Source organism: Hydra vulgaris, chromosome 13, assembly GCF_038396675.1.
Source record: "Hydra vulgaris chromosome 13, alternate assembly HydraT2T_AEP".
Classification (NCBI taxonomy): domain Eukaryota; kingdom Metazoa; phylum Cnidaria; class Hydrozoa; order Anthoathecata; family Hydridae; genus Hydra; species Hydra vulgaris.
In genome coordinates, this window is record NC_088932.1 from 11382984 (window position 1) to 11395855 (window position 12872).

A 12872-nucleotide genomic window follows, 5' to 3' on the forward strand; every position below is an offset into this window, starting at 1 on the left:
ATGAGTGAAAATGAAGAAGAAGACAAAATAGAGGATGAAGAAGATATTATCAATGATAAGAGAAGTGAAGATGGGGATAATGCAAGCGAGGCTGAAGATGAAGACGACAAAGAGGGTAAAAGCAAAGAGGATAACGATGAAAATAACAGTAAAGAATATGATAGCGATTAGAATGAAAGTGAAGAAAGTAAAAGTGAAGAAAACGATAGCAAACAAAATGAATTTGAAAGCGATGGGAATGAAAGCGACATTAGCAAAACCGAAAAAAACGATATTAAAGAAAACGATGATGATATTGAAGAGAATGATTATAAAGAAGACAATGTAGCTAAAATTGTTATTAAGGACAACGAAATTAAGAAAAACAAATTTAAAGAGGACAAAACCAATAACACAATAGATATACCATAAGAGTTTTACCATCTGATCCATATAGAAAAAGTTGACTATAATTGGAGACAATTCAAAAACTTTGATAGACTTAATTGCACTGAAAATGAATTTAATGAATTTAAAGCTTTTAAAAAACTTGAGTGGAACCAATATGAATTAGCGAGAGAAACCTATAAAGATATCGAGCAACAAACAAAAAACAATTAATACCTTACGATTTTAAAGGAATGGATTCAGGAGAAATGTATTCCTACAATATGAAGGAATTCAAATACTGTGATAAAACAACTGTAAGCGCTCACGAAAGAATTAGATACACTGTATGCAGAAAAACTGAATGGGAATAACGTAGAAGGGAATACTCTGTACTTGATCGAGACCATGAAAGCAAGCAAGAGGAACGAAACATCAAAAAACAAATTCATCAAAAAAGAAATTATTATCACTAACACAAGATTTTAAAATTATACAAAACTAAAAGATTTATAAAAACTCCTGAAAAAAAATTAAAAAACAATCGAATTAAAAAACTAAAAAAATATCAAAATAAAAACAATACATAATAAAAATTTAAGTTGATAGTGATATAAAGTCACATCCAAGAGTGACTTGCTGTAACACCTGACAACCAAGCAAAAAAAATCAAAAAAACAAAACAAAAGTATAAATTAAAATAACGAAATAAAAATATAAAACTATAAAACAAAAATTAAAAATATAAAATAAATCTGCCTCCTTGGGCCTTGGACAAGTTGGACAATAACAGAAAAAAAAAGAAAAAAAAGTGTTTTGCAGACGGAATAAAACACATACTGAAACTTTTTAGTCTTACATGTGATTTTCATTGTTATTGTTGGTTAAGTTTAAAAGGATTTTTTACAAAAAAGATAATATATTATAACTATTTTTGTCTGCCCTGTGGTTTTTGTTTGACCTTACATTCGCTTTGGATTGGCTAAAAGTTATGTCAGAGTGGTTACACCAGGTAATGGAGGCGAAAGTGGAAGAATTAACCTTGGTATTTTTATGCCTACTTCTTCTAGCGATAACTACCCAGATCTGATTTGTTGATATGGTGATTTAAAATGTAGTGTCAAAGATTTTTGTAAGCGATTGCAAAAAAAATCTCCAATGTTATGTCTGGGGCATCACTAGACACTCTAGCAACCAATATTTTGAGTTTGTCGTTAACAGTTTAAACAAAGTTACTAAATTTTTAGAAACCGAAGTAATGATTAAAAATGTATCCTTATTGCTCACACAAAAATTTTTACGAAATATTTACGTCTTTGTCCAAAACATACCAATAGGACTATTAGTCAACGGTGATTGACTAAATTCTACAGCCATAACTACATTACTATGACGAACTTCCTGCTAAATTTTACACAACTTTTTGGAGCATTTTTAGACTTTAAAGAACTTGTTTATCAAATACTTTTGTAAAGAAACAAACCTTCTATGAAAAAATTACTAATTTCACTAATTCCAAAATAAGGAAACCTTACTGAATGCAAAAATTGGAGGCCCATTTCCTTAATTGGTGATCTTTACAAAATATTTACAAAAGCACTTGCACTAAGACTTGCAAAATTAATAGGGAAAATTATGGAATCAAATCAATCTTGCGGAATCTCAGGTATAACAATATTCTCAAGTTTACATTTAGTCCGTGATCTTATAGATTACGCAGAATTTAAAAATCTACCTAATTTTATTTTATCTATAGAACAAAAAAAGGCGTTTGACAAAGTTGATAGTGCGTTTCTACTGCAAATTCTCCAAAAATTCCGTGTCGGAGAAAACTTTGTATCTTTTGTTAACACTCTATATTCAGAAGTTTTGGCATCTGTTCTGAATTGTGGTTTTTTGTCGGTCTTCTTTCCTACGGAAAAAGGAGTCAGACAAGATGACCCTTTTTCTCTCCTGCTTTACGTTTTTGTTGCCGAAGCTCTTGCTTTAGTGGCCAGAGCGGATAGCAGAATAGATGGTTTTCCACTTCCAGGAACATTGAAACCCCTTAAACTACAGCAGTAAGCAGACGATTTGAGCTTTTTTCTTAGGGGCGTAAAATCCGTCCGCTATTTTTTCGAAAAAGTAAAACTGTTTGAAAAAGCAAGTGGTTCAGTGATCAATGCCTCAAAAACCAAGGGTCTCGCTCTCGGGGTTTTGATCCTAAAATGTATCCAGAATTAGACAACATAGAGTGGAACAATAACACCGGTTTCAAAATATTGGGTGTTACTTTTTACACCAGACTGAGTAATACTACCGAATTCAACCGGCTAGTAACTCTAAACAAAGTAGAGAAAAAACTCAAGTTCTGGGACTACGCACTTTATTACTTAGGGAAAAGACTATGTTGATAAATACGCTTGCAATGTCAAAAGTGTGGTTTCTGGCAAACGTGTTGCTCCTTCCTGATTGGGTAATGAAACGTTTGTATAAAGCCATTTTCGAAAATCCGTGGCAAAATACCAACTTCAATCCGGTCAAGAGAGAAACACTTTTCTTACCCGTTAAAGCAGGGGTCTCGGATTTTTACCTCCGATGGAGAAAAGTCTCGCACTTCGCCTCTAAACACTCTTTTAACTGAAAGAATGCGGAGAGGACAAAACTCACGAATACTACTACTATTCTAAGTATTGCTTGGCAAGTTCACTTATATAATATCCGAACTAATACCAAAGCTGGAGTTTTTTAAGGCAGAACAATTTTCCAAAACACTAGGACAACAAGACGTCTCAGTACTACAAAACAACAATTGAAATGTTAGGCAAAAACGGGTTCCTGTTAAACATCCCACTGAAATCAACAAAAATTTTTTACATAGAACTGGTAAAATAAAAAAAGACAGTCGTGCCAGCAGAGCTTTTCTGGAACGGTTTAACAAAAACAACAATGCCGTGGACTCAAATTTGGAAAAAAAACTTTACCGCCCACGCACGGACCAACACAAAATATCCTCTATCAATTTTCACACAACAGTCTACCTTCTGCGGCCTTGCTAGCCAAAAGCACAAAGCAACAGATTGTTAAAAGCAACAAATGCAAAACTTGCGGTAAATTTGAAGACAACATTCATATCTTTTCCTACTGTCCTCCTTCTGTTGAAATATGGGAGTATTTGAAACATTTATATTACTCATTGACATCCCAAAACAACTTTTCTCCAATAAATTTGATTTTCTCGATTAAAACAGCGAATTTATCGGAAAAAAACTCTACTTTGTAGCTGCTGTTGACACTCACTCAAACCATTATGAGTGCAATATGGAAAAGTAGATGCCACCGCATGTTTAGTAATATAAAAATTGACCCAATGGCAGTGATCAGGGTAATAATCAGGAACATCAAAAATATTAATACTTTAAAATATAATTATCATGTCCGTAGAAACACTGCGGACATTTTCTGTCAAATTTTTTGTAATAATAATGTATTTTGCCGAGTAGAGAACGTGAAACTAAAACTAAACATATGAGCTAAATCATTACACTGGCTCATAATTCAAAACTAAATAATTAGTAAAGACCCCCTCTCTGCAAAGTTCTCTGCAAAGCATTTTTTACAACAAAATTATTGTTATTTATGATTAGACGACCGCCAACCATTATTTAATAATATATAATTTCAACATATAAGTGTTATATGTAGCGATTGTAAAGTGGTGTTTGTGTGAAGGTCCTGTAGTTTCTTTATTTATTATTTTAATAAAATCCTTCCTTACAAAATACTCTTACCTAATATTGAACATTATCTTTAAATATAATAATTTTTTAAAACTTACTTCTCGACATTTTTCCGCACAATGGCTAAACAATAAAGAAATAAAAAATGCAAAAAAATATAAAACCGTAATACATAAAAAATGTAAAACCAAGAAACAAAAACAAATAATATAAAATCAAAAATTTAAAAGAAAAAAAAACAAAAAATTAAAACAAAAAATGTATATAAATTCGAACAGTTGTAAAACAATATTGCGCAAGTTTTTATTCACGTAAAGCTGACCAATTACTCAGCGTTTTTGGAGTAAATTGCTAAACTTTACGTGAATAAAAGTTTGGGCTCAAATTTTTATTCACGTGAAGCTGAACAATAACTTTAAAAACGCTGAGTAAAAGCAATTGCTTTTTTTTATTCTTCCGGCTATTTACGTTTGATTTTTCCAACAATCTTTCCATGGCTATTTTAGTTTTTCAAAGTAAAGCTTGGTTTATTTTAAATTGTCTATAATTGTTATAAGTTTAAACTTAATCCACCGTAGTCATAAAGAAACCGTAAAAAATACATTTTTTATATGAATTTTTATTCAATTTTTTTTTTCGCATTTAGTGCAGAACTAAAATATAGGTTGGAGACGGAAAAGTCTAGTCTTTAAAATAAGATTGGCCTAAAACAACCGTAAAAGCTTTTTATTTCAAACTTTTTTTAATTAAATGTTACAATCTAGTCTTCAATATTTTAATAAACTTTTGTTTAAAATTCAAAGAACCACAAAACGTCGTGAAAACGAATTGAAAAATTCGTTTTCACAACGATTGCTAAACAAATAGAAAAATATCTTTCTTTTTTTAATGGTTATTAAGTTACTCCTAGAATACATATCGGTCTTATCACAGAGCAACGCGGAGGAGCAATTAGCCAGGAAGTTCACGCCTCTTTCCTTACCAACATCGCCTTTTTGGCTAGAGCCGGCGTTGAATATCTTCAAAGTTCTGAGCCAGGACTCTAACCATTGCACCACAGCTGCTATCTATGGTCATGGATAACATAAATAAGTTTTAGTTCTAGTCAAAACATTGAAGTGAATGAAAAAAAACTTTCCATAAATCTACAATGGTAAAGTTGATTATCAGTTCAGAAACTAGAAATTTGTCACCGAGAGATCTTGCTTAAAAGTTCCAGAGTTCACGTGCTTATGTCCAAAAAGAGTCAAAAAAATGATGGAAATAATAACATAAGAAAAATGCACATCAGAGAAGCTTAAATAAAAAATTAAAGGAATTTATCGTGCAAAGAAGTTGGTAAAAATAAGGGTATATAAGAATATGAGCATATACAAAGGCGACAAAACATATTGCAAAGCAAATTTTTCACACATTCCTGATCAACAACTTTATAATGAAAACATAGATAAACTTGTAAATAAGGAGTTTAAATATGTTTGGCAAGAAAAAACTTTATCCATGTTTCTTGTGTGGCAGGCAATTTACAGCTGTGGTATGAAGTCTTTGTTTTATCACTTAAAATTCATTTCCTGCTAATCACTATATCAAAGGATGCCTCCAAAAAAGATATTTGCCATTTATAAGCACAAACTCTGATATCTCTTTTGCCGCGATCTATCTGCTTCTGACTATTATAAGTAGGTTTTTCAATAGTGCAAAGATAATAACGTTGAAACTGTTCCTAAAGATGCGAATCACCCCAACCTTCCAGAAGAGGGCATAATTGAAGATTTTTAAGGCATAGCTAAAAGAATTTTTTATAGGATAAGTAGAGTGGTAAAAACTGAAAAAAAATTTGCAGAAAAAGACTATTATAATGACCAATATGGTGACAATAAGATCAATATAACTGATAAGCTGAAAAAAAAAAATATCATGCAAATTCGATCTCTTGCAAAGTAACATATCAAGACCCCTTTAAAAAAAAAAGTTAATATGCTAATTTTAACATACATTTAGTTGAAAAAATTTTGAAATAAAAGACTTTTATGGTTTAAATTTAAAGTTGACCGGATTTTTCCGTATCCTCCCAATAACAAAAAGGAAAAAAAAGGATAAAAAGAAATGGTTTTTGTTAATCCTGTAAAGTATAAAAAAACTAACAAAAAAAAAATTTAAAACATAATTAAACGGGGGTGGATGCAGGATTTTTTGGGTGTTGCCTGTCTTTTCGAGTTGCCAAAATATGGCGATATTTTTTGTAAACCCCTCTCCCGGGCCAGCGAGGGTGGAGGGTAGGGGTGGGGGTGGCTGGGATAAAAAGTTTACAAAAAAATATCGCCGACTATATTTTGGCAATTTATCATCAAAGCGGCATCAGTACTTTATTATTACTTACTTGGCATTGCTCTCAAATACCCGGCAACCAAATAAACAAAAATAATAAAAATGTTGCCTTTGCTATTCTGTTTATAAATTAGACACTTTTTACTTTTCTAACTTATTTAACGAAGTGCACCAATAAGAAGGTAAGCCATAGGGCTTTGCACTCCATCTGTACACTGTAATGAGGCCTAAGGATAGCCCTCCATTTCTGGATTCTTTCCTTTTCTTGATAGCCAGTTAGTGTAAAGTATTTGTATTATTGCTTTAGGTTAGCCCTCCGTTTCTGGATTCTTACTTTTTCTTGATAGGCAGTTATGCCAAAATTTTTTTAATAGTTTTTTTTTTTTTAATTTTTTATATGTTGGATTTTCTAATTTTCGCTAAGATAAACTTGAATATAAAAAAAATACACGAACATAGGCAACAAGCAAAAAATAAATTAATAAATAATATAAGGTAAAAACCAACTCTAAGCGTCGTTACCCTAAAACAGAAAAAATATTTCTCTTGAAAAAACTCTTTCTACATCAGGAATTATTTCTTGATTAATAGACATCAAAGCTAAAGAATTAAACCTTGACTCTGTCATGCGGCTTCGCATATAAGTTTTCAGTCTGCGCATAACAGAAATGCTCCTCTTGCATTCACATTTAGTAATTGGAATTGTTTCCATTATTAAAAATTTTTTCTCTAATGCTGAAACCCCTCATATCAATAGACTTTAGAGTCTCTGTAATAGCGGATGGGATCGCAGAATGATTGTTCCAAAATGTTTCCCACAAATTTAGTTCAGCATGAGTTGATCTAGGATGAGGCGTATCGAATATATAAAAATGCTAAAATTCCATAAAATTTAACTTCCAAAAATATTTTTCTTTATTTTTTTTTACAGAAGTTGCAGGAATACCAGATACATATTTGTAAACAACCATCTCACCTTCATAAAATCTATCTTTTAATTCATTAATTAAATGATCTGGAAGAGTAGATGTGATGAAATATTTAAAATAATCTGAAACTGTGTCAGAGGGATAATTATCTCTCTAAATTAGTCTACCACAAAGCCTTGGTTTAACTTCTGATACATCAAGAGTCTTGGCTAGATCAGGAGCAATTAAGTATTACAATTAGATCAAGATACAATTAAGTAAGTATATTCGTTATGATGGACATCAATATTTTTTTTTAAATCTAAATTTTGAGTTTTAAACAATTTATTTTATTACACTGTTGTGATATATCAAACGCTTTAGCTAGGAGAACAACAGTGATGACATAAAAATAGTCCATTATTTGTTTTGTTAAATTAAACTTACAATAAAAGAAAAATTTGCCATAAGATTTAAAAAAGCATGAAGCTTTTGAAGAAATATTAATATTAAAGCTCTTGCCAATTCTTCCGTCGAATAAAAAACGTATATGTAGTTATCAAAAAAAACATCCAGACCTCTAAGTTTTTTAGAATTTGTTGAGACAGCTGGTACGTTTAGGTGATAAGTTAAAAAAATAAGAACATTTCTAGCACTCTGAACATTTCATGATTTACTAACAACTTGATTAAGTTTATAGCATGCACAGTGAACAAAAATTGCCTTTGAATTGATAAATTTAATTCTAGATGAAATATCTTTTATTTTATCAGACATTGCCCCAGCACCATCATCCTTGAACTCTACATTTTCGGACATCAAGACCAAGATCATCAGTTGCAGAAATTATGTTTTGCGCAAGACTAAGACAAGTTGTACCAGATTTATATTCAATAAACCGTAGAAAGTCTTCACGAATAACATTACCACAGTCAACGTATCTTATAACAAGAGATAGCTGTTAAACATTAGAACAATCAGAGACTCCATCACACAAGATAGAAAAAATAACCTGACTTTTTAATTTTCGCAATTAGAACTTCTTTGATTGTTTTTCCACAGCATTCAATAAGTTCTTTTTGTGCGGTTTTAGATATATAGGTTGCATTTTTAGGAGCAGAACGAATATGGTGCTCAAGAACTTTATCAGCTGCTTCAATACAAAAACTTTAAAGCTCTATAAAGTTTCTTATTCCAATGTTGTCTTTACATGTTTCTCCGATCTCTGGATGAGATATACTGTCATCACGATGAAATCAAAAAGCATTATCGTTGGGACCAAGAAAAATAATTGTCTTTATAATTGGAATTAATTTATTTAGATGACTTATAATAAGTTTTTTTTTGAGATTATCGACTTTTTATATTTTTCAAGTCTAAACTAAGGATATATAGACTGATTTTGTTTATCTAACACTGTAGATAATGCAATTAAACAAAGAAAAGAAGCAAATTTATTGTTTCTGCAATTGTTAAAGGATTCTTTTTTTGAAAGTTCAGAAATATTTATATCATTTGATTCTGTAAAAGAATCATAAGACTCAAATGAAACACATGCCTTGAAAACACTAGAGACTGAAGAAAAACTTTTAGATTCCACTTGGTTTATGATTATTAGATATCTTGAATAAAAGGTTGCTTTCTCGAATAACTCAACAAAAGTTAATAGTCGAAGAATTTCATGTGTTTTATCTGATGAATTTATCAATAAAGCAGCAGAATTGTAAAGACATTTACCATTTTCCATTGACCTGTAAAGTCATAACATATATAAACTAAATATAATTAAAAAAACCATATTTAACTTAAGATTATTTGTCAAGAATTATTGTTTTACAAAACAAAACTAAACATAAAAAAAACGAGTTTAAAATCCTACTTTAAAACAATATAGTCTTCATTTTCTTTTTGCATATGAATAAAAGCTTCCATTTCAGAATTTCTTAAAAAATGAAGATCTTTCTTTGCAACAGAAAACTTTGAATTTAATTCCTTGAGATTATTACAAAGCTTTGCTTTATAAGTCGTAATATTAGGCAAATGATTGGTTTTAATGGCATTGGGTAGCAACAAATCCATAATTGCAAACAAAAATAAAATTTGTATCAAAAATTACTTTAAGCTAATTTTTGATAAACTTCAATTTATTCGAATTTTTCAGGCTTTATTCGATTAATTAAGGCGTTAATTCATTTTTATATAAAAATGGAATGTAGAAAACCCTTTTGATCAAACGTTCCTGCAACTTATTTTTGTTGTCTTCCGGAAATTCGGGTCAAATGAATCATTATAATCAATATGAAACAATTGGGATTTTTTTGGCCTTAATTACGGCAACCAAAATAAATACATTGCAATAACGTTTGATTATAAGGGTTCTTTCGGTTCCGTTTACTTTAAAAAAAGAATTTTGAATTTTGAAACATGACGGAGGAGAGCTAAGCCTTTAAAAACATTGCAATAGCCGTATATGTTTTTTTATAAAAGCAATATTTAGTTTTTTAAAGAACTCATACATACATAATAATATAGTATAAATTTAAGTTTGGTATTTTTTATATTATGAAACGGAATTTTTTTACAATTTCTTAGAATATTATGGGTGAATCCTGGGCAACATAGGATACCCCTAGATCCGCACCTGTTTAAAAAAAAAACAACTAGAGACTTGATATACATATAAAGAACACTTAATAATATTAGATAAGTAACAATTTTTGAAAAAAACAAGACATGTAACGCGCTTTTATAAACAATCAATAGGTTTTAATATTTATATTTGTCGGTTCTACCAGGGGTCAAAAAATGAATAAACATTTGCATGCGAGTTTATACGTTACATTACGAGTTCGTCAATACATCGGCGTACGATTTCTTTTTTTTCTCTCTATTTTTTTTAGTTAACTTTTGTTTATTTTAATTAATGTTAAATGACAGATATAAACTCATTAAGCTTTGTTATCATTCGTTTTTATACGGTAACAAAATAATGTTGTATTGTTATGGAGACTTTTTTGAACAAGATTTAAATAAAATGCAAGTTAAAGTTGTTACTGACATAATATATCAGAAAATTAAAAATCTTATGCTTTAATTATTTTTTAATTACACGTTTTTAGCTTTTTTATAAAAGTTTAATGCGAGGGTTGGACATAATTATTCAGCATACATTTAGGTTGAAATATAAAAAAATAAAAACATAAAAATCAGGAAATTACACGGTCAACAATAGACAGCAACTAACTAAGAATTAATCAATAGTCCTTGAAACCACAAAAATAACATTACGACGTTGTTATGCCGTAATAAAATAAAATAGAAGGCGTATTTGCTTGTTGCGATAAACACAATCCTATTGCATTTGTAGTTTAAAGGTGAGTTTCCACTCATTCGTTTTTTCCACGGGAACTGAAAAGGAAAGGGAAAAATAATCACGTGGGCATGCGTAGTATAAGTTTTAATTTGTCTGAAGTAAAACTTAGCATGCTCACGTGACTATTTTTCCCTTTCCTATCCCGTTCCCGTGAAAAAACGGATAAGTGGAAACTCACCTTAAAAAAAAACGTTTTATGTTGGAATTTAATTCTCATTGAGTGAAACTGATTGAGCTCTATAATGCTTGTTAATCAGTAACAAGGTATGAAGTTAGTGTTTTTTTTACTCTGCTTTGGAACACAGAACATTTAAAAACCGGATGCTTAACTTTAGGATGATTAATTCCAATCTCAAAAACAAGATGCTTATTTTCTTTTTGAGAAAAAACTGAGGTCTACGACAAGCGAAAGAGTACGGTAAACCTTCTTCACGTACTCTCAAACGCCTATTTATATATATATCCCTGACTATTTACTTTGCATATAATTTTTCAGACCTCAAAGCAAAGAAAATGTTACCTTTTTAAATTTATTCAGAAAGCTACCATAAATCAAGCTCACAAGGTAAAACAAGGGAGTTCAGTTAATCTGTTCGATAAAAGTCAATAAAATATATGATGGAGTACTTCTAATTAGTGTCACAAAAAAGTGAACTTCTGAAATTTCTATTGTTGAAACCAGCACAAAGTTCTTGAAAAGTATCCAAACTATTTACTCTTTCCACTCCGCGTATATTGCAAACAGCTTATACAAATTGCAAATTGTTATAATTGTATATAATTATTGCAAATTGTTATAACAATATGTTAACAATATATTATAACAATTGCAAACTTTTTATATGCACTAATATCAAAACTACAATTACGTGCACGCTAGAATCATCAAGGTTTTTTGCAAAACATTCTTGTTTGACAGAAGTATAAACATTTTAATGTTTGAAGCTTGCTCTATGTCTCGAGGTTAGCTGTATCAAACACCAAAAAATGCTGGATTTGCCTCTGAATGCATTATTTTTTTTGTTCATTGAATAAAAAAAATAATGCACATAACCAATGGTATCTCATAACGTTACTAAGATGTTAAAATATGCAAAAAAAAAATTTAGAAATAAGAGGTATCGGAAATATCTTTTTCTTTCTGATTTTTTTTGAGTTATATCTACAATTTGTTGTCTTATTTGTGAGATTTCTTGTTTTTAACAAATGTAGAATCATTTAGAGCCGGACATTTTTAATAAGTAAAACTGCTAAGAGCATAAAGTATTTACAGCCTCGTGGCTTAATTAAATGCGCTTTTAACAGCCAATTGGTCGAGGTTACACATTCAAACGTTTGAACTATCCTAATTGTAAATTAAAAAACAAAAATTAGTTTTAAATTTAAAGAAAGATCACGATGGATGATGATCACAATGGATGATCAAAATTTTATCAACAAGACTTAACTGTTACAAAAGAAAAAGTTATTAAAAATCAAGAACACGTTGTTGTTCCAATCCTGGTTATGAAATGAAAAGTGTCAATTCTGAAAATCAAGAACATCTATTTGTGGCTTAAAAACACTTCGTGGCTATTTATTTCATTGATACTTACAAAGTAGACACGTTTTCCAGACTTGAACAGATTTTGATTTAAATAAAATTAGTTTAACTTAGGGAATAAAGTCAACGCAACAAATTACTCGAATCTATCTACGCTTCTTCAACTACGGACTTTGATGTAACAAAGAATAATGAGCAAAGTAAAAAAACTCTGTCCTTAATTTTTGCAATTGGCAGAAACAAGTATTAGATTGTCTTGAAAGTGTTAATTTTACTCTAACATTGAAAATGAAAAGTGCAAAATGTTTTTCTTAGATTAGCTGCCTTGAAATATTTATCATTGGTGTGAAACCTCTAAAACAACCTCAAATACCAAGAAATCTCATAAAAATTAAGAACGCATGAGATGATTAGGTCATTAATTATCGGTAATCATTTAAATAGCTTTTTAAACGAATATTGCATTTAAAGAACTCTAAACTCAACTTTGGAATTCATGAAAGTTGTGTTAACCTGTCTTATGTTTTTCTAATCGTGGAGGTAAACAAAGTTCTTAGAATTGTTAACAAGCTGTTTAATTATTAAATAGACATCTTTAGTTCAAGCGATTATTACTTTTTTAAAACTATAAGCTC

At 30.1% G+C, this 12872-nt stretch overlaps 1 protein-coding gene across 1 annotated transcript; it reads left to right on the forward strand.

Annotated features, from left to right (window-relative positions):
• Positions 1–411, forward strand: LOC136089641 (probable ATP-dependent RNA helicase ddx56). Its single transcript, XM_065815692.1, has 2 exons — positions 1–115; positions 185–411. The coding sequence occupies exons 1-2, from the start codon at positions 1–3 to the stop codon at positions 409–411; spliced, it is 342 nt and encodes a 113-aa protein (XP_065671764.1).
• The last annotated feature ends 12461 nt before the right edge of the window (positions 412–12872 follow it).

What these genes read in the sequence shown, in the direction of transcription:
- LOC136089641 (XM_065815692.1), top strand. Translation starts at nt 1, where the DNA reads ATGAGTGAAAATGAAGAAGAAGACAAAATAGAGGATGAAGAAGATATT. An exon ending in AGATGAAGACGACAAAGAGG is followed by an intron (nt 116 to 184) that starts GTAAAAGCAAAG and finishes ATGAAAGTGAAG; the next exon opens with AAAGTAAAAGTGAAGAAAAC.